Source organism: Crocodylus porosus, unplaced genomic scaffold (genome assembly GCF_001723895.1).
Source record: "Crocodylus porosus isolate Cpor-Errol unplaced genomic scaffold, CroPor_comp1, whole genome shotgun sequence".
Classification (NCBI taxonomy): Eukaryota; Metazoa; Chordata; order Crocodylia; family Crocodylidae; genus Crocodylus; species Crocodylus porosus.
The window spans coordinates 265589379-265608226 of NW_017728886.1; the positions used below are offsets into that span (position 1 = coordinate 265589379).

The 18848-nt window shown below is 52.7% G+C and overlaps 1 protein-coding gene across 1 annotated transcript in view; it reads right to left on the reverse strand.

The window, feature by feature from the left end:
* Nucleotides 1-1855: 1855 nt before the first annotated feature.
* LOC109318515 (serine/threonine-protein phosphatase 6 regulatory ankyrin repeat subunit A-like) overlaps nt 1856-18848 on the reverse strand; it is a 67155-nt gene continuing 50162 nt past the window's right edge. Inside the window, exons 22-27 of the mRNA XM_019547868.1 lie at nt 17521-17628; nt 16898-17095; nt 14717-14923; nt 10964-12314; nt 6118-6270; nt 1856-2144 (exon numbers count right to left, since the gene is read on the reverse strand). Coding sequence (XP_019403413.1) covers nt 1984-2144; nt 6118-6270; nt 10964-12314; nt 14717-14923; nt 16898-17095; nt 17521-17628 — 2178 coding nt within the window. The 3' untranslated portion in view covers nt 1856-1983. The remainder of the gene's footprint in view (nt 2145-6117; nt 6271-10963; nt 12315-14716; nt 14924-16897; nt 17096-17520; nt 17629-18848) is intronic.

Below are 18848 nucleotides of genomic sequence, written 5' to 3' on the forward strand. Positions count from 1 at the left end.
CTGAACACCTTCAAGAGTAAATTGGATGCTTATCTTGCTGGGATCCTATGACCCCAGCTGACTTCCTGCCCTTTGGGCGGGGGGCTGGACTCGATGATCTCCCGAGGTCCCTTCCAGCCCTGATGTCTATGAGACAGGTAGTTAGCCATGTTATTCTGAAGTCAGGCAGAAGTTAGCATAGATGGGCACCTTACAGACTAACTCATTCATGAAAGGTTATGCTGTCTATATATCTTATTTGGTTAGTCTATAAGGTGCATATTTACTCAACTTTCCATCTACCTCACACTTCCAATGGTTTGCATTTGAGCAAGCTGTGTCCCTCCCCAGTGTTGCCTGAGACCAGGATTTCAGTTCATTGGACCTCCTCCTTCAGCACAGCAGAGCTTCACCTTGATGCACTTTGCAGTGCGAGGCACGTCCTGTCCTGACCACCCACAGGCAGACAAATCCGCTGTGCTGGGAAAGGTTTGCTCACACAAAGCCTGCACAAACAGAAAGGCAGCAGAGCTAAGATTTATGGAAGCCCGGACTCAGCTTCCCTTATTTGCCCTTAAATAAGGCTTAGTCCTGCTGACACTGAAATCAACAGGGATTTTGCTACCGTCTTTGATAATAGCAGGATCCATCCTACAGTGCTGCGTGTGCCAGGACTGGAGGCATAACATTAAATATGCTTTGTGAAGTTGCTACAGGGGAGGTCTTTTCTCTGTTTACAACCAGGAAAACTGAATCATGGAAGCTGAGATGACTACTCTGAGATCATGGATCATGTGTCAAGAGCCTGGACCAGAGCATGAGGTCCTGACTCTGTTCCTTGGCATGAGCCTCTTGCCTTTACTATCCTCAGGTGTCAGCCCAGCGGTGCCGGATGAGTTTATATCCATTCTCCCAGCTGTAGCTGGTGGCGTGGGTCAGATGCTGGCATCGAACGGGTTGCACAGAAGGGCATGCCGCAGGTGGCACCTTCACAGGGACACAAAGCTTGGCCAGGGGGTGATTGGCAAGTATCCGGTTGGAAGATGTGGGTTTACTCTTCAGAGTTGCTGTTTATCCTGCTTGGGTGATAACGTGGTGGAGAGTCCAAAGGCCCAGGGATGCCCAAGTCCCAGAGAGGCTGGGATGCAGAGGAGCAGTGGAGCTTTCCATGCATCACGTCTCATTCATATCTCATAGATTTGGCAACTCCAGGAGAGATCAGGTCAGAGCCATGCCCTTGAGAAGGGCACGTTGTGCATTTAATTCTTCTAACTGGCCCACGTCTCCTGTTGGCAACAGATCCCAATAGTCCTTGAGGTCAACAAAGGACTGTGCTCATCACCAGTGCTTCATCCATGAACAAGGGGCCGAAGGCATGAGGTGTGGGAGGTTGAATGAGAAATCACCGTGTTCCCACCTCTGCCCACCTAGGAGTGGAAATGCACCATCTAGCCCATCGCATTTGGGGAGGATGGCACAGTGCAGTGAAATTAGGACCGGCTCTCACGCCGATGTCTTCTACTTGGGTTCCTAGTCATTCCTCTTGCTACGTTTCAGCATCTGAAGAACAGGCACACTGAAAGAGCCACAGTCACTGAGGCAACAAGACCATCAGCTAAATCTTAACCTTTGTGGAAATTTCACCTTCTCATAGGTATGCGGCACCGTAAACAACTCCAGTGCATGCTGGAAGGGGGCTTCTGGCTGGCACAAATTCCCAGGGTACAGGCCAGAGCGTTGTAGTGCCTCAGCTCAGATGCCAGCACAATCCACTGTTCTCCGTTCAGCACATCCAGGATGAGGCCTGGTCCTAGTGATGAATTAGAGGTTATGCATACAAACCAACACCACACTGAGACATAGAGGAATGCAAGGAATCATGTTTATTGTGTCCCAGTTGCACACATAACACGTTGTCTCTTTCAACTCCTGCTGGGCTCCAACAGCCAAGGGCATGAGCAAATCATAGCAATAGCTGTTGTAGGGGGGTTGGGTGAAGGTAGCTTAGGACTTGCACAAGTCCTGGTGCGTGGACAACTCCCTCTCCAGTAGTGATCCATCTGGTCGCCCTTTCAAGGAGGAATAGTGGATGGCCACGCTGTGCCAGTCAACTGCTTCCTTGATGTGCAGTGGCCCTGCTGAGAGAGGGCTGTGGGTGCGATTACCTGAGGAGAGAGTGCGCACAGGTTAGCAGAGCAAGATGAGGAAGTCACCCAGCCCTACACACACCAAGGTTAGGCCCCATCCGGAGCACTGTGTGCAGTTGCGGGCTCCACATTTCAGAAAGAAAACAGAGAAGATAGAGAGGATCTAGAAGCGGGCAACAAAAATAATAGTCATGCCAGGAGAAAACAGACATGCAGACAAGGCAGTTAAGAGGGGATATGATGGTCTTCAGATACTTGAAGGACTGCCATAAAGAAGGGGGAGGACACCTTTTCCCTCTCGTGGCAGGATGAGAACCAATGACTTGAAGTTGCAGCAAAGTTGGCTTAGACTGGATATCAGGACCATCTTCACTGCTAGAGCAGTGAGGTGGTGGAACGGGCTTTTTAGGGAAATTGTGGACTTTCCATCACTGGCGGTGTCCGAAAGAGGTTGGATAAGCACTGGACAGGGACAATCTAGGCATAGCCATGCCTGAAGTGCTCTCTGAAGAGCAACAGCGAGAAGCCCAGGAGCCCTTCTCACTGTTGGAGATAATAAGGAGAGGTAATGAGAAGGGCTTCGTAGCCTAAAGCAGGTGGATAGTTGGGGAGAATGAAGCGGAGCTCCACAACCAGCTTCGTTATGAAAGAAGATGAAAGGGGCTGAGATACGTTTGTAGAGGGGACACAGAAAGGGGAGTTTGGGCTCTCCACTTAGAGGGTGCGATGCTTGCTGTCTCCAGGTTGCAGGACAGAGTAGTGGGTATTTAGTATTTTCCAGGCTGCTGGGCTTTGCTGGTTGCCTGACGGGGCAGGGAAGGGATTTTTTGCCCTCCTGTTGCTGCAGAGGGTGGTGCAAGGTGGGGTGGGGTTTCACCCTCCTCAGAGGCATTGGGCGATTGCTGAAGCCACGGCTGGGGATTTTGACTGGAGCGTGCCAGAGCTCCAACTGGGACCAAAACCTGGAGGTTCCCAGTTGGAGGGACTTGCCCCGCTGCTCAGGGTCAGGCCAGTTGCCACATTTGGAGTCAGGAAGGAGTTTTACTCCCTGGTCAGAGCGGTATGGACTGTGGGGGTCTTTGCCTTCCTCTGTAACGGGGGTGTGGACCTTGTCCCTGGCGCTCTCAAGCACGTTTTAACGCGCCTTGCAGCATCAAGACGCTGGCTGCCATTGTCTCCTTTCTTTACCTGGGGCAGGTTGAGATGTTGTGCCTCATAGCTGCGTGTCAGGTTTGATTGTGTAGCTTCAGTAACAGGTTGGACAAGGACTTATATGGATGGTTTGGATAGGGATGATCCTGCCTTGAGGAGGTTGGACCAGGTGACCTCTCAAGGTCCCTCTCAGCCTTACTTTCCCCTGGAAAAAATGTCTTTGGAGCAGTGGGATCACCTGTGTGGTGACATGTTGTGGCACAGCTGATCGCACTCCAGGGATGTCTGCAGACGTGCCCGGTTGCTGCACCCTGAACTGGCACACGTGGACAAGCAGGGGAAAAACGTGTTTGCATGCATGTGGGGGAAATCCCTTTGCTTGCAAACATACACCCAGCAGCCCCTCGAGCGGGAAAGTGAGGCAGGCGCTCCCAAGGCTGATCCTGCCTCTGAAGCCCCTTCCCCAGGGGAGGCTGGAGAGCCCCGGTAGCTTTATGCTCTCTGAGCTCTTACATCCTAAGCAAACAGCTGTAGGCTGCAAAAAAGCGGCCCAATTTAATACGGGCTTCTGCCGCAGCCACAGATTTGAGCCTTTGCGGTGCAATGCAAGATAAGGACATCTGTTTACTTTCACTTTGTGCTGCCAAAAAAATGTTTATGGCAGCACAAAGGTGGCGTCTGCTTCCACCCTCTGATCTTAAGATGCCTCCTACCAGTCGGAGCTGGTGCAGAGCACAGGATGCTTATGTATCAGACAACACTTTATTGGAGGGAGTGAGATGGCTCAGGGGTTTGCGATTACATCGCTGTCTGGTGCTGGCGGGCTGCAACGATGATATCGGCTATTACAGCCATAAAAGGTAAAGGAAATGCACGTTCAGGTTGAGGAGCTGAGGTCTGGAGCAAAGGTCTGGGGCTCAAACCTCTGTGTGCGCACACCTGCGTGTGTGCGCATGCGGGCACCCTTGTCCAGTGCAGCCGGCGATCGTGACGTCTCTACGTTTGGGAAACCTCAAAAACTCAGTGCCTTAAAATATCTTTTCCTGATATTTGGAGCTGGTGAGACTAGGGGGCTTGTAAATTCTCAGGCGCTCATGATTTATGAATGACGCGCAGAGCAAATGTCTAAGTAAACCACTGGAATATACTTAGAAGTGGTTTTATTTTTTGCCGTGCATTGTGTATTTAACATTCATTTCGGGTTGCTAGTATGACCATTGCATCAGATTCAGTGGAACTGTGTGGGGAAGAAAGTTTCCAAAAATGAACTGCAGGGCCCTTGACTGTAACTCCAGACATAGCACTGATTTGTACTGCTAGGAACTGCCGGGCTCAAGAGCATCGCTCTGTTTACTACGGCTGCTGGCACATAAGGAAGGCTTCCAGGCAGGTCCGGTACATAGGGCCAAATTTTGGCCTCAGTCGTGCCCTGGAGGCTCCCCATGGAGACAAACAGGCCTGGGAGATGGAGCTATGTCCTCTCAGACGTGGGTTCAAATGCAGGCTGTGTCAGAATGAAAGCGGCTCCTGATTGATAGCTGGCAGAAGTTTATATGAATTGAGTCTAGTCCCATGAGAAGGAAGGAGCCTCCTAGGACACTTGTGAATCAAGAAGAGATGTCTCTGACCTTCCTCTGGTCATCTACAGACCCGACATGTGCATGGCGTACCTTGTTCTGTGGGCTCTGAGCTGTTTTGCAGAGGAGGTAGGAGCCCCGCTCATGCGCTGGCAGCATTTACACATTCGTGGTGACTTTGTAGAGGTGTCTCCGTGCTCCACTGCAGCAGAGGGGTTAAAAAAGAAAGGAGCTCCCACTTCACAGAGATAGGGCCCTTCCTCCTCCAAAAATGCAGCCTGAACGTGCCGTGCAAATCGGGCGCGGACGTCTGCTGTGCCGATGCCTGGCTGCCTTTCCTTGAGCTTGGGGTCAGCCTAACCTCCCCGAAGAAGCCTCCACTCCAGCCGTCTCCAACTGCCTCCCGAGTGGCAAGCCAAGCTAGATAAGAGCAGATGGGGAGGAGGGACTCCTTGCAGGCAGTCATGTTAGTGACACCTTGTGTTATGCTGAAATCAGGTTTTTTCCTCTCCAGACAAAACAAGCAGCTCCGACCAGGCCTCCCTCCTTCCCTCCCACTGCTTCGAAAGCAGACTCCTAAGAGTCGGGACCGCCCAGAGCCGTGCAGATGAAGGACCCCATCCCTAATGATCTGTGCCGAGGTCCGAACTCCCTTCTGCACAGCATCTCTCGTACATAGCATTTCCCAAAAAGGGCGATTCTCCCCAAGAGCGAAACAACGCCGAAGGGGAATGAAACTTCAGAGGATCACACAAGGGAGGGAGGACGAGCGAGACCCCTCTAGCAGAGCTGTGAACCAGGAGAGAGGATCAATGTGATGGAGAGATCCCGGAGTACAGGCCGCACGAGGGGGCAAGAGTTTAGGAAGAAGTGCTTGCTCTAGGAACGGCGTCTGACCAGGAAGACAGAGAGGCCACGTAGGATGCAAAATGTCTCTCGCACCCATAGACAGAGGTGCTCGGCAGGACGGCACCAAGATGCCACCCGAGTAGGACTTTTATCTTTCCTAGGGAATATTTAGAAAAAGGACGTGGGAAAGACCCATGCAAGACAACGGAGGATCTACCCGACCCCATGTCCTCTATTTCATCTGATCAAGCAAAGCCCTCCTGTGGGCCTTCCTCCCTGCTCCGCACACCAACATCCACAGGACCCCATTTTCCTTTGCCCCGCCTCATCTCGTTACATGGAGGTGTTTTCAAACGGAGCAAACATATGTGCCCTTGCTCCCTTCCTGGGGGACTGTTGTGGATGGAGAATACCTTCTGGAGATACTTGTGCCGGTCTCTGGGCAGCCACCCGAGTCCAACCCACGGAGGCGTGAGCCAGCATACCAATGGATCGTGTGTTGGAAGCAGCGTCCGGGTCTCCCTCTTCGTTCGCCAGGTCCCTCCGTCCTGTGAAGCACAGCTGACCTGGAAGAGCACAAGAGCTTTAATGTACAGATGTAATCACAGCTTCTGCCATTGGGGATTCGCTTTCCTGCTGCCTCGTGTTCAAATGAGTGCGTGTTTGACCCACTCATGCCAGCTGGCATATGAAGTACTCATGGTTTTGACCACGAGCTCTCCCTAGACGCATATCCTTAGGGAGGAAAAACACTCAAGGGCCTCAGAGGTTTGGTTATGCATGGCAAATGCTGGATGTTCATTCAAAGTTTATGGCAATCTTCTGAGCAAAGATTGAGGTGTGGAACGAGATTGCCAGTGCTAGATAAAAGTCAGAAATGCCTCAGCAATGATGCAGCTGCCGGGCGGTGGAGGAACGCCAGGGCTGAAGTTACTCTGAGACGCAATTAATTACAGGTTATCATATGACCCTCCCGTTTGGGCTGCACGCCGAATGTGCACGCTTCCTGGAAGAGATTAGTGCAACCAAGTGTAAGTGAGGATACATGCTTCAGTGGAGCCTTTGCAAGCACGCTCAGAAAGCCAACACGGAAACGCCAAAGGAATCTAGATGTCCAAGTGCCTCCGAAGCTATTGCACAGGGTGGATTAAGACAATGCTTCGTCATTTAAATGCCTAAAATCTAAATCACCTAGACTCTACCTTTTGGGGGTGGAGCTGGACTTGGCCTATAAAATAGACTATATTAGTGGCGCTCATCTTTTTTCCCCCCGGGGGCCAGATGGGCAGTGCCTGGTCTGCCTGTGGGCTGGATCCAGCTGTGTGAAGTGGGGTGGAAGGCAGCCCAGTCCCGATCCGGCTGTGGGGGGGGGGTAGGGGACATGGCCCAGCCCTGATTTAGCTCCACAGGAGGAAGGGGGCATGGGCTGGCCCCAGCTGGCTGCTTGGGGTGAAGGGGATGTGGCCTCAACCCACATGTGGGGGGAGAGGGCATGGTCTGCCCCCAAGTCAGTCGCATGTGGGGTGAATGGGGCCTGGCCCCGATCTGGCATGCAGGGGGAAGGGGTTTGGGAATTTGGCAGTGTGGTTGGCTGGCGGCATTAATGGCCACTGCTTCCCCGCTGCCAAATTTCCCGACTCGTGGGGAGCTCCCTGGGCCAGATGCTATGGCTCTGCAGGCCGCACCGGGCCCACGAGCCAGAGGTTGAACACCCCTGGGCTATATGACACGTCTGATCGCTGGTGGGGCGAGTAACATCTACAGCTGTGGTTATAAATTCACACATTCATTCTGCAGGGGGAGTTTCGAGCATTCATTGAACGTTTGTTCGCGCCACCTTTCCTGCCAGCCAGCTCCCCTCGCAGAGTGCAAACGCCGGGGCAGTGTGAGCACAGGAGACACACAACTATTTTCTCATCTGAGCAGACGCGTGCAAATTTGCGTTGGCAATACTGGCACATCCTTACAGCCCTGAGCAGTGAAGCATCAGTGCGCAGCACTGAGTCATGCGAGCTGGAAACGAGTGCAATCTTGCTGGAAAATCACCGTTTCAAAGACAGAGACAGCCTGAAGCGACTGCGAGAGAAGCAAATGCCAGTAACTGGCTCTACGCAACCTATTTATAGCAGGTCCCACCAGCACAAAGTCCTGATCACTTCTCAGGATCAGGCCCTTCGTCTCCAGGGATAAAATTTCTCATAGAACCGTAGAGATGGGATATGGGAAAGACTGATGAGGTCGTCTCATGCCCATGCCCCAGAAAGAGCAGTGCAGGAGGGTCTCTCGCAGTTCACTCTCAAGTGCCGTGTCCAGTTGAACTTTAAATGTCTCCAGCAATAGGATTGTGACTGCAAGAAAATTCCACTGCTTCTGTCTGAAGCCTAGGTTTTTTTTTAACCGTTGATGGAAGTGGCTCAGCTCTACTCTATACTGACCCCAGGGACAGGAAAAAGCAACACACTCAAACTTAGAAATCAGTTTACTGTATCCCATTGCTACCAAGCAAGAGGAAAGAGTCCTGAGTTCTGCTCGTAGCAATATGGTTATTATATGGGCTCAGTACAGGGCAGAGTGAAGTGCCTTTCCTTTAACTCTGCCTTTCCAGGCTGCAGCCTGTTTGCATGTCTGTTCAATTCGACTTGAATTCCAAGCTCCCTCAGTGTGCAATGTTATGATACCTCTGTAATGCTTCTGTTATCTTTAAACTACTGGCACGTACTCGAGTTGGACTCCAATTTGATGCCCTATTTACCCGAGTCTGCAGTATATTTCCTGCTTGCGGAGTTACTTAGGAAATAAAGTGCTTGTACTGACGGGCGACCCAGGAAACATTAGGCAGGCCTGGACCTCCCTCAGGTGTAAGACTCTCCAGGGGATGTTAGTACAATGCAGGGATGGACGGCCAAAAACTCATAAGCAGCAGTTCAGACATGAGGCTGCTTCAGCCATGCCCAGTGTGTCCCCGTGTCCTGCATTCAGGCCTCCGGGTGAGTCCGGACGAGCCTCCTGTGTCGACTGCTGGCTCTGGAGCACGTCAGTGGACCGGGCTGGGCAGGGCATGCCCAGTCCTACCTTCCCTGGGGCCCATGGCTGATGCAGCATAAGCCAACCCCGAGAGCCTAGGAAATCAATGTGCCACTTTCACTGCTGCTGGTGAATCAACCGGAAGAACGGGAGTTTGCAGGTGCCTGAACCCTACCCCCTCCCCTGAGATTTTGTATATAAGTTTCTGTCCCATTCAGACCAAAATAAAATCGGACAGACAGACAAGCCTTCTTTGCAACATGCTGCAACTGCAATTACACTTTCATGGCTGCAGCGTTTTCAGTCTAACTGGGGTGCATGGAATATAAATTCACAACCTCACGCTCTTTATTAACCTTTAGCATAAACTCCAAAGGATTTCGTTGAGGCTGCTCTATTACATGCCCAAAGTCTGTGAGGGCACTTTTGTCCCCACTCCCTGTGAAAAGGAAGAGGACTGCATCTTTGCCAATTAGTAGAAAACCTTAGCTTCAAAGCTGCAAGCTCCTTTCACGAGACTCAGAAATATTGGGTGCTTGTACACGTAACAAAATTGGCCTTTAAAGCGGCTTAGCTGCCCTTTTGCACTGCTTTAATGGCATCACTGTTTACACCTTTGGCGGGGTATTGCACTTTAATTTCGTCACAAGGTACACATGCGGCGGCGTATTTCACTTTAAATGACCTTGTGACATAGCAAGATAAAACTCATTTGATGTGTCTTAGTTTGCTATATAATAAATAGCAACGATGCACGGGGGGCTGGAAGCCCAGATGTGCTCGGGGAAGCTCAGGCTTGGCGGTGCTTGCCCCGTGCACCGCCCCTGCTGCCTTCTCCTGCCTCCAGCACACCCAGCTGCCCTCCTGCTGCCTTGCAGCACTGCCCCAGGGGCCTGATCTTTTTTTTTCCTCCTGGAGCCTTCCTGCCTTTGCCGTGGCTGCAGGATAGGCAAACAGGTTTGGGGGGGGGGGAGGATTGGGCCCCTCACCCCTTTTTTCCCCCTGGTGGGACACAAGTGGGGGGTAGGGGGCAGCAGGTGACCTGATGGGGGGCCATCGTTGTGACGTGATGGAAGTCCCTAAATTGAAACGGTGGGTTTTTAATTGTGTCGATTAAAAACCTACTGTTTCAATTTATGGAGAACGAAACCCCCGTCACGTGTACAAGCGCCCATTCTGCCCACACTTACCATACAAATCACATCGTCTCACTGATGTCCAGGGGCTTAATAGAGTCTTCTGCCGTTATGAATGAGATATGTAGTTGTAGGCCATCGTTTCCCACACAATCAAAACCTCTAAGATTACTTAGGAGTAATCTTCCAGCCCAGATACGGATGCAAACTAATGGAAATTGTTTTGCTGCATTGTTTAGAATATAGTAGAAAGCATCTAATGTGTGCTGATTACATGCCTAACACCAAGCTGAATCAGAAATTTTGAGATCCAAACAACCTTCTCCTCACTGAATTCCAGCTGATTTGTAATAGAATGGCTTGGGCATCTTTTTAAAGAAAATCATAGAATCAATGAGTCAGAAGGGACCTGGACAGATCATCTAGTCCGACCCCCTGTCATCAAGTCTGACCCCCCAAAAAATGTTTTTTGTGACAAAATGATTTCTCAAGAGTGAAGCATCAATGAAAATGGGGAAGTCGCTACAAAATGTAATTTTAGGGGAAATAAAAACAAAAATTCACAGCCAAAAATGTTCATTTTCAACATTTCTAGAATGCAAGTTTTTTGTTTTGAAGCAACTTATTTTGCACTCGTTTCTTTACTATTATAATTAATGGAAAGCTGAAATGGGAGTGGAACCTTGCCACAGACTCGCACCAATTCTTTTAGTTTCATTTTGCAGGAAATGTTGAAATTTTCCCTCCTAAAGGGTGTGAGCTAATAACATTTCCTGCAAAAGCCTGACTTCTGGCTTAGCTCTAGCCTGTAAGTAAGTAATGCTGTCCTACTTTGTCCCCCAGTGGGGCTGTCCCACTGGAAGTGAGGGCAGAAATAGGCCAAACTGGTGATATCGGATACAGCACGCAGTGCCCACCAGTGAGACAATTAAGTAAAACCACGTGCTGCCAGTTGCCACAAACCCAATGCTCCCCTTGACACTCCTAGAGCTGGGGAGTCCAGCGATTTCCTTTCTCTCCTGGACTTCTGGCATAGCCTCATGGCAGCACTGGGAAAGCATCCCGAGACACAAATCTGCACATAGGTTAGCAGTGGTACCTCTGCGTTTGCAAAGCTTTTTGACGTAGCAGAGAAGGTTTGTGAAGAGGTTGAAGGGGGGTGGTGTTCCTGACTTCTGAGTGATGTCCCTGATTAGCACGGCCCTCCCGAACTTCCACTCGGTGTCGGACTGAGCCTGTATCCTCTGGTACGTGTCACTCATCATCGCAATCAGCAGGTTGATCAGCACAATCAGGGTCACGATCAGGTAGACGCCAAACACGGAGCGGATGATGACGAAGGTAAAGGGTGGGGTCCTGCTGGGCGATGGCAGGGACTCGGGGTCAACCAGGCCAAACAAGGAGAAGAATAACGTGACTGTAATGTCAAGTGGGTCTTGGGTAGGGGTGCTCCCAGTCCCATTCCCATCGGCCTTCGATTCAGGGTAGACTGGCTGGTAGACTGAAGACAGCTGCATGGTGAAAGCGAGGTGAAACAAGCCCAGGATGACCGCAAACCTCGTGAGGTCCTTCATGAGGTTCCTGATGATGACAGCCCAAGGGCCGAAGAGGTGGTGGAGGGTGAGGAACTCCAGGAACTGCACGAAGGAGAGAGTCATGGCCGCTCCTAGGAAATTGTTCCTGGCAAAAAGGCAGTGCAAGCGATCGGTGCCGGTGAGCACCCAAGCCAGCAAATGGCAGAGGGAAGCGATGGCAGAGAAGCCCAGGACAAACACTCGGATCCAAGCCAAGCCAGCCCTTTCTCCTGGGTGGGTGACCTCTGTGACGAAGGTCCCCAGCAGCCAAGCTAGGAGCATCCACTCATTCCAGCGTGGCACCACATGCCCTTCACCAATGGGGCTAACAGGAGGGTACGCAATGGTGAGGACGAACAGGACAACCAGGAAGGTGTGAGAGGCCAAGTGGCTCATGAACTTAACGATGGGGATTGTATCCAACCTGTGCTTCAGGGGCAGGGAGAAAAACAGCCACACGGGTGGGCAAGCCAGGAAGGAAAAGAACAGGAGAGTTATCTTCCATGGGGGCCACCTCACGCTGCCGTACCACACTTCCGTCAGGTAGTTTTGCACTGCTGGATGGGCTATGACGTCCTTTTGTTCACATTCGATCAGCGTGTCCAGCATGGTATTGCCCTTGTGATCCACTGTGCAGAGAAGGTAGCCGGCACTTCTCCCCCCACAGGCCAGCGTCAGCAGCTCAGCGGCCACGCTCTCCATGTACTTGGCTGCGGCAAGCAGGTCCTTGGCCCGTTCTTTCTCTTTTAGGGCAGCCAGGTTGAAGGCCCGGGAAAGCTTGACAGCCGTGTCCAGAGGGGCAGGGGAGTGAAGGACCAGTTCCTCGGTCACCTTGTGGTTGTTCAGCTTCCCGCAGACCATGAGGTCGAAGACAAACTGGAAGAGCAAAAGCTTGAGTTAACACAGCAGCAGGAGGAGGGCTGGTCTTGGGCATAGGGCCCTGGGTGGGACTCAGGATAGTGGCCCCCAAGCCCTCTGGACCAACAGATTCTTGTCACCCTCAAAACAGACTGTGGCTCACCATACAAACTTATCACCCAACTTTTGGCTGCAACCTACAGACCACTTGGCACAGCCTCCAGCCACAGACGGGGAGCCACCAGCTCTGGAGACCTGGGATCGATTCCCCCCTCTGCCACAAAGGTCTGGCGCGACCTTCAGCAGATCGTGGAAACTTTCTGCAGCTCAGTTCTCCACTGCTGCTGCTCCCTTGCTGTGCCCCCTCTTCACCCAGACTGCAAGCTCTGCGAAGTGGGAACACCTCCTACGCACGACCTCGCTCGACAGAGCCACCGGGCACTTCTGTGGCACGGACATCAGTGTGAGCCATGCGTACTTTGTATCACACTCGTCCCCCTGCTAGGATGGGCTAGATCACGTGGGGGTCGCTGTATCTGCTCCACCTGGACACAGTAGAGCCTTTTACTTCAGGCTGTAATGGCTCGTCCTTTAAGATGCACGGGTTGCAACGTTCAATCCCTGCTGCAAGGGGCACACACAGGGGTCTTCCGAAATCCTAGGCTGGGAAGGGACCTCCAGGGCCAGCTGGCCCAAACCCCTGCACAAATGCAGGAATGTTCCTCCTAAATCATCCTCATCTGATGCTTATCCAGCTTCTTTTGGAAAACCTCCAATGAAGGAGATTCCCCCCGTTTTCCAGGCAGGCGTCTCCACTGCCTCACTGCCCTAACAGCATGGGTGATCTTTCCTGAGCTTTAATCTAAACCTACTGGGTACATCTACACGTGTGCTTAACTGTGCAGTAGATTAATTTGCTGAGGTGTAAAGCATCACAGTCTACGTGCATGATGCTATTAGAGCACAGCAAACTGATTTTTGCTGCCATACTGTTGGGGACACTACTACCTTACTGCAGCAAAAGCAACTGCACCTACATGCACGTGTAAACCCTAACCCAGGAATACGCTGTACCCAGTCAGCCCAGGCAGCACGGGGCCAGACCCTGGCCTGCTGCCTAGCCACAGGGCTCTGCATGCTAGGGCACTCTTGTGCCCCAGCCAGCCCCTCTGCTGCCCAACACTACCTCCCAAAGCCCGGGGCTGACCTGCCCCCCGTGTCCCCATCCAGCCTGCGACTGCTCCACCTTGGCTCAAACTGTTGCGGTCCTGGGCACAGCATCTACACATGCACCCTGGACTGCAGTAGTTTGAGCACTGACACATGCCATTAAGGCGTTGTGATAACCTGGCTCAAACAGCACCGGTTTTATCATGTCACCTTAATGGAAGATGGAGATGCCCCCACTTCGGTGCAATTAAAACCCAATGCTTTGGGCCCTGCCCTCTGCAACAAAGGAGAACAATAATTCTCCCTCTCCTTTACAGCAGCCCTTGAGATACTGGAAGACTGCTATCATGTCCCCTGCCTTAACTACTTTTTCTTCAGGCTCAACATACCTAGCTCTCAGCCCTACCCTGGAGAGTTTGCCTTCCAACCCCTTTATTATTTTCCAACCTTGTCCAGCTTCTCTAAAACCTGGGGCCCAGAGCTATGCATGGGGGCATTTCACAGTGACACACTCGCAACAACACATCCCTGGAGCCATGCCTGTTTGGCATGGCAACATTATTGTCACTTTGCATTTGGGGAAACTGAGGCAGTGAGATTAAGCCATTTCCTAAAAGGGTTCCTTTTTTCTGAGATGCAATGAAAACTCAGAGAGTCCCTTTGTTGTGTTGCTGCTGCCGTGCCCCGGAGCCACATCTCAGCTTTGCACTTTGCAAACAGCAACTTGGGAATAAATGAGGTGACTATAGAGGGACATGAATATTCATGCGCTGGGTTGGAGAAAGTGTTATCCTGTAAATGTGGGCTGTGTTGGTCTTAATGTTCAATGTCTTCAAGGAGGAAGAGAAGCGCATAGAGACAGCTCAGCCTCGCAAGCTGTCCTAGCACCACATGACTCTAAGTTACTGGATCCCACCCCCCGTGACTATTACCCCAGACCCTACAGTTAGAAAGGACCTTGAGGGTCTCCGAGTCTAATCCTCTGTGCAGAGGCAGGATTTGCCATTTCCAGCCCATCCTAGACTGATACCAGTCCAGTCTCTTCTTGAGACCAGCAAGGAAGGCGATTGCACTGCTTCCCTCAGCAAACACCCCATTGACAGGACAAACAATGGTCCATAAATGCCTAAATTATTTGGATCCGTGGCATGGCACTGCATGGGAAGAGCACAGCATAGCAGAGCACGGCTCACGTTTAGCAAATACAGGTCAGGTGCGAACACTGGTGGAGAGACCGGAGTCGCTCTTACCTTTCTGTCCTCCAGAAGCTTCAAGGTGTTGTTGCTCTTTCTCAGCAGGAAGCTCATGACATCCTGGTGGTGTTCAGCTGCTGCATACTGGACGGCTGTCTTTCCCTCTTTGGACTCGAGGGTGGGTATGGCACCGCTCTCCACCAGAAGCTGGACGCTAGCCAGATAACCAGACTTGGCTGCAAAATGCAGGGGGCCCCAGCCTTGCTGTGGGAATAAAGGATGTCTTGTGAAAATGGTGCCTTCAGTAACGGCACGTGTCGGGAGTGCAGAGAACGGGGAGGGGATGGAGAACAGGGACTTCTGTCATCTGCTTCCAGCCAACGTTTGTCAGTCGATAGCAACAAAGCCTGGTTGCTCTTGGGAAACAAGGGCTGTACTGTGCCCCGAATGCAGGCTGTAGGGATACCGTGCAATGCTCCCAATGGTGTCATGGACAACTCATGGTACTGACCCATCAACCAAGGCTTGGCACGACACGCTGAGTGGAAGGGGCCCTTTCTTTCCCAGCAGAGTCAAGCACCCAAGCAAGGAGGCATAGGGAGTGTGAAGAAGGCACCGGGTAATGCAGGGCCCCTGCAGGATATGCTGGGCAATCTGGTGGTTGCACCAGAGGAGAAAGCAGACCTCTTTAATAATTTCTTTGCCTCTATTTTCTTGTGCAGGGACCTGGACTCCCCTACCGAGATTCAGGACGGACTTGGGAGAAACTCTGCCAGGTCAGAGAGGACCGAGTTAGGGAACTTTTGGAGGGGCTGGATGTGTTCAACCCAGCAGGTCCAGATGCTCTTCACCCCAGGGTGCTGAGGGAATCGGCAGGAGTTATCATGGGGCCCCTGGCACGGCTTTATGAGCAATCGTGGTGCTCTGGCCAGGTGCCTGGAAGAGGGCCAACGTGCTCCCCATTTTCAAAAAAAGGGAGGAGGGAGGACCCGGGCAACTATAGGCCCGTCAGTCGTACTTCCATCCTGGGGAAGCTCTTTGAGAAGATTATCCAGGAGCACATCTGGGAAGGGCCAGCAGCGGGGATGATGCTCAGCAGCAACCAGCATGGGTTCATTAAGGGCAGGTCCTGTCAGACCAACCTGATTGCCTTTTACGATCAGGTCACAAAATCACTAGATGCAGGTGTTGCGGTGGATGTAGTCTTTCTGGACTTCAGGAAGGCCTTTGACACCATCTCCCACCCCCTTCTCATTAAAAAACTAGGCAACTGTGGCATTGATGCCTACACAGTCAGATGGATTGCAGATTGGCTGAAGGGTCGTACTCAGAGAGGGGTGGTGGATGGGTCTTATTTGACCTGGAGGGATGTGGGCAGTGGGGTCCCCCGGGGCTCGGTCCTCGGGCCCGCACTGTTCAATTTCTTTATTAGCAACTCGGACAAGGGGGTGAAAAGCACCTTGTTCAAATTTGCTGATGACACCCAGATTTGGGGTGAGGTGAGCAAGCTAGAAGGGAAGGACAGATTACAGAGGGACCTGGACAGGTTACAGGGGTGGGCGGATGAGAACAGGATGGGTTTCAACACCGACAAGTGCAAGGTGCCGCACCTGGGGAGGAACAACCGGCACCACACCTACAGGCTGGGGAACTCCTTTCTCATCAGGGCAGAGGCAGAAAAGGATCTTGGAGTCATCATTGATGCCAAGATGAACATGGGCCGGCAGTGTGGGGACGCGGTCAGGAAGGCCGACCGCACCTTGTCCTGCATCCACAGATGCATCTCGAGCAGGTCCAGGGAGGTGATCCTCCCCCTCTGTGTGGCACTGGTCAGGCCGCAGCTGGAGGACTGCGTCCAGGTCTGGGCGCCGCACTTCAGGAGGGATTCGGACAGCATGGAGAGGGTCCAGAGGAGGCCACCCGAATGATCCAGGAACTACAGGGCAGACCCTACAATGAAAGACTGTGGGATCTGAGCCTGTTCAGCCTCCAGAAGAGAAGGCTGAGGGGGATCTAGTGGCGGTCAGGGCGGCTAGGGTCTGGAACCAACTTCCAAGAGAAGTGGTGCTGGCTCCTACCCTGGGGGTCTTTAAGAGGAGGCTAGACGTTTACCTAGCTGGGGTCATATGAGCCCAGTTTTCTCTCCTGCCCAGGCAGGGGGTTGGACTAGAAGATCTGCAAGGTCCCTTCCGACCCTACATCTATGAATCTGTGAGCCCTGCGCGAGCTGCTGCCTACCTTGTCTGTGACATTGATCTCCGCTCCCTGCCCCAGCAGCGCCCTCACCATCTCCACGTGGCCACTGGCTGCAGCCAGGTGGAGGCAGGTCTGCCCCTGCCGGTCTCGGAGATGCAGCTGGGAGCTGGATTTGCTCAGGAGAAGCCCGACGACGGCGGTATGGCCACGCTGAGCGGCCAGGTGGAGAGGCGGGGAGCCCTGGAAGGCAAATGGGCATTGAACAGGCATGGCACCAGCTTCAAGGGTGGTGATGGGATGCTCTTACCCCCTGGGCCTGAACTGGGTGACCCCAAGGTCTACTGGCACGTTTCCCACGACACCATGCCCTTATCCCTTCCCAGGGTCCCGCTCCTGCTTGCATCTTAGATCCTCTCCCTCCTCTCTAATAACCCTCTAGGTCTGAATCCAAAACGCCTCCCTCCTGACCGTCCTCACTGGTCCTGCCCTGCCCGCCTTTATCAGTGGGGCAGAGCCCTCCTGGAGGGATGGTCCTCTCGTCCACAGACCCACAGGAAGTAAAGTCCCATGAGGGACTGCGGCCCTCTGCCCTGCTGAGCTCCCTCGGCATACCCCGTCTCTGGGAGTTGAGACGGCCGAGTGGAGCCTGAAAGCTGGCCCCTTACCTGCAGGCTGGTCTGGCTGTCCACCTGCACTCCCGGGAGGTTGAGGAGCAGACGGACCAGGCTCTCGTGTCCCGACTGGGCAGCTAGATGCAGCGGAGTGAACCCTGACTGAGATAAAGCACATGGGCCATGGCAGATTCTCCCCACCTCTGGGCAGACGTGCAGATCCTCTGGCCAACACAGTCCCTCCAGACTCTTCTGCAAACCACGAAGGTCACAGGAGCCCAAGACCCTCCCCGCAGTGGGTAGGACTCAGCCGTATCCATTCTGCGCCTTGCACCAGCATCCAGCCTACCGTTAGAAATATTTCCTCTCTCTCCTGAATAGCGAACAGCCTGGCAGCCTGCGCACGGCCTCTTCCACATGCACCACCATGCTAGTTCACCCTGACCCTGAGTGGGACTTCTTTGGGGCTTTTGTGCTGGAGACCCCAAGTGACCCCAGTGCTCCTTCTTGACAGCTCTCTCCATCACCCAAACATGCCGCCAGCATGTGTTACGGACTGCTAGGCTAGGTGCATGTTGGCTGGTGAGAAGGAGGCAGGAATGCATCATTCTTGCTGGCTGCAATATCAGGTCTTGCCCGTCCCCATCGCTGCGGACAGCCCGTGCTGCCCGTGTGACACGCGTGCCGAGTACGTATGTTTGGCGGTTGCAGCTGCTTCTGGGGAGTGAACAGAGCTGTGGGAGACTGTATCAAAGGCCAAGTCACCTGTAAAACCCTAGAGGGGTCAGTCTGGCTCTAATCCCTGCTGAGAGTCATTTATCTCCCATCGTCTGGGTCAAAGGGCTCAATGAAGCAGAGGTGGCTGCAGCACAAGGCACTACACCCTTGGCTAGGGCACGGTGTTACCTGTCAGCTCCATGGTCTTGGGGACCCCTGACACAGGACACAGACTGTCTGACTCACAAAGCATCCCCCCCCCCCACACACACCTCTAAGCAAAAGTAAGTTTACCAGGCATCTCGGGCCATACATTCCCCCATTCCCCGGTCCCACTAGGGGAGGCCTATTTAAACTTAATTGGCTAAAACTCGGTTGCCGGGTTAGGGAGTGCTGAGGCAATGCACCGAGTCCAAGGGGGATGGATAACATTTGAACAATGGTACAGGGTTCACCGCAGCGTCCAGCCCGTTGGAGCCCCGTCCACACGTATCATACTTTTCCCGGCACGACTGGTGGAAGTCCTCTCCACAACAGGTTATGAACACTCCAATAATTGCCTTAAGTCTGTTAAAAGACTACAGTAAGATCTGGAAAAGTCATGCTAAGCTGAGGCTTGTTCACAGCAAGTAAAAATCCAAAACCCTGATGCTGCAATCTATTGT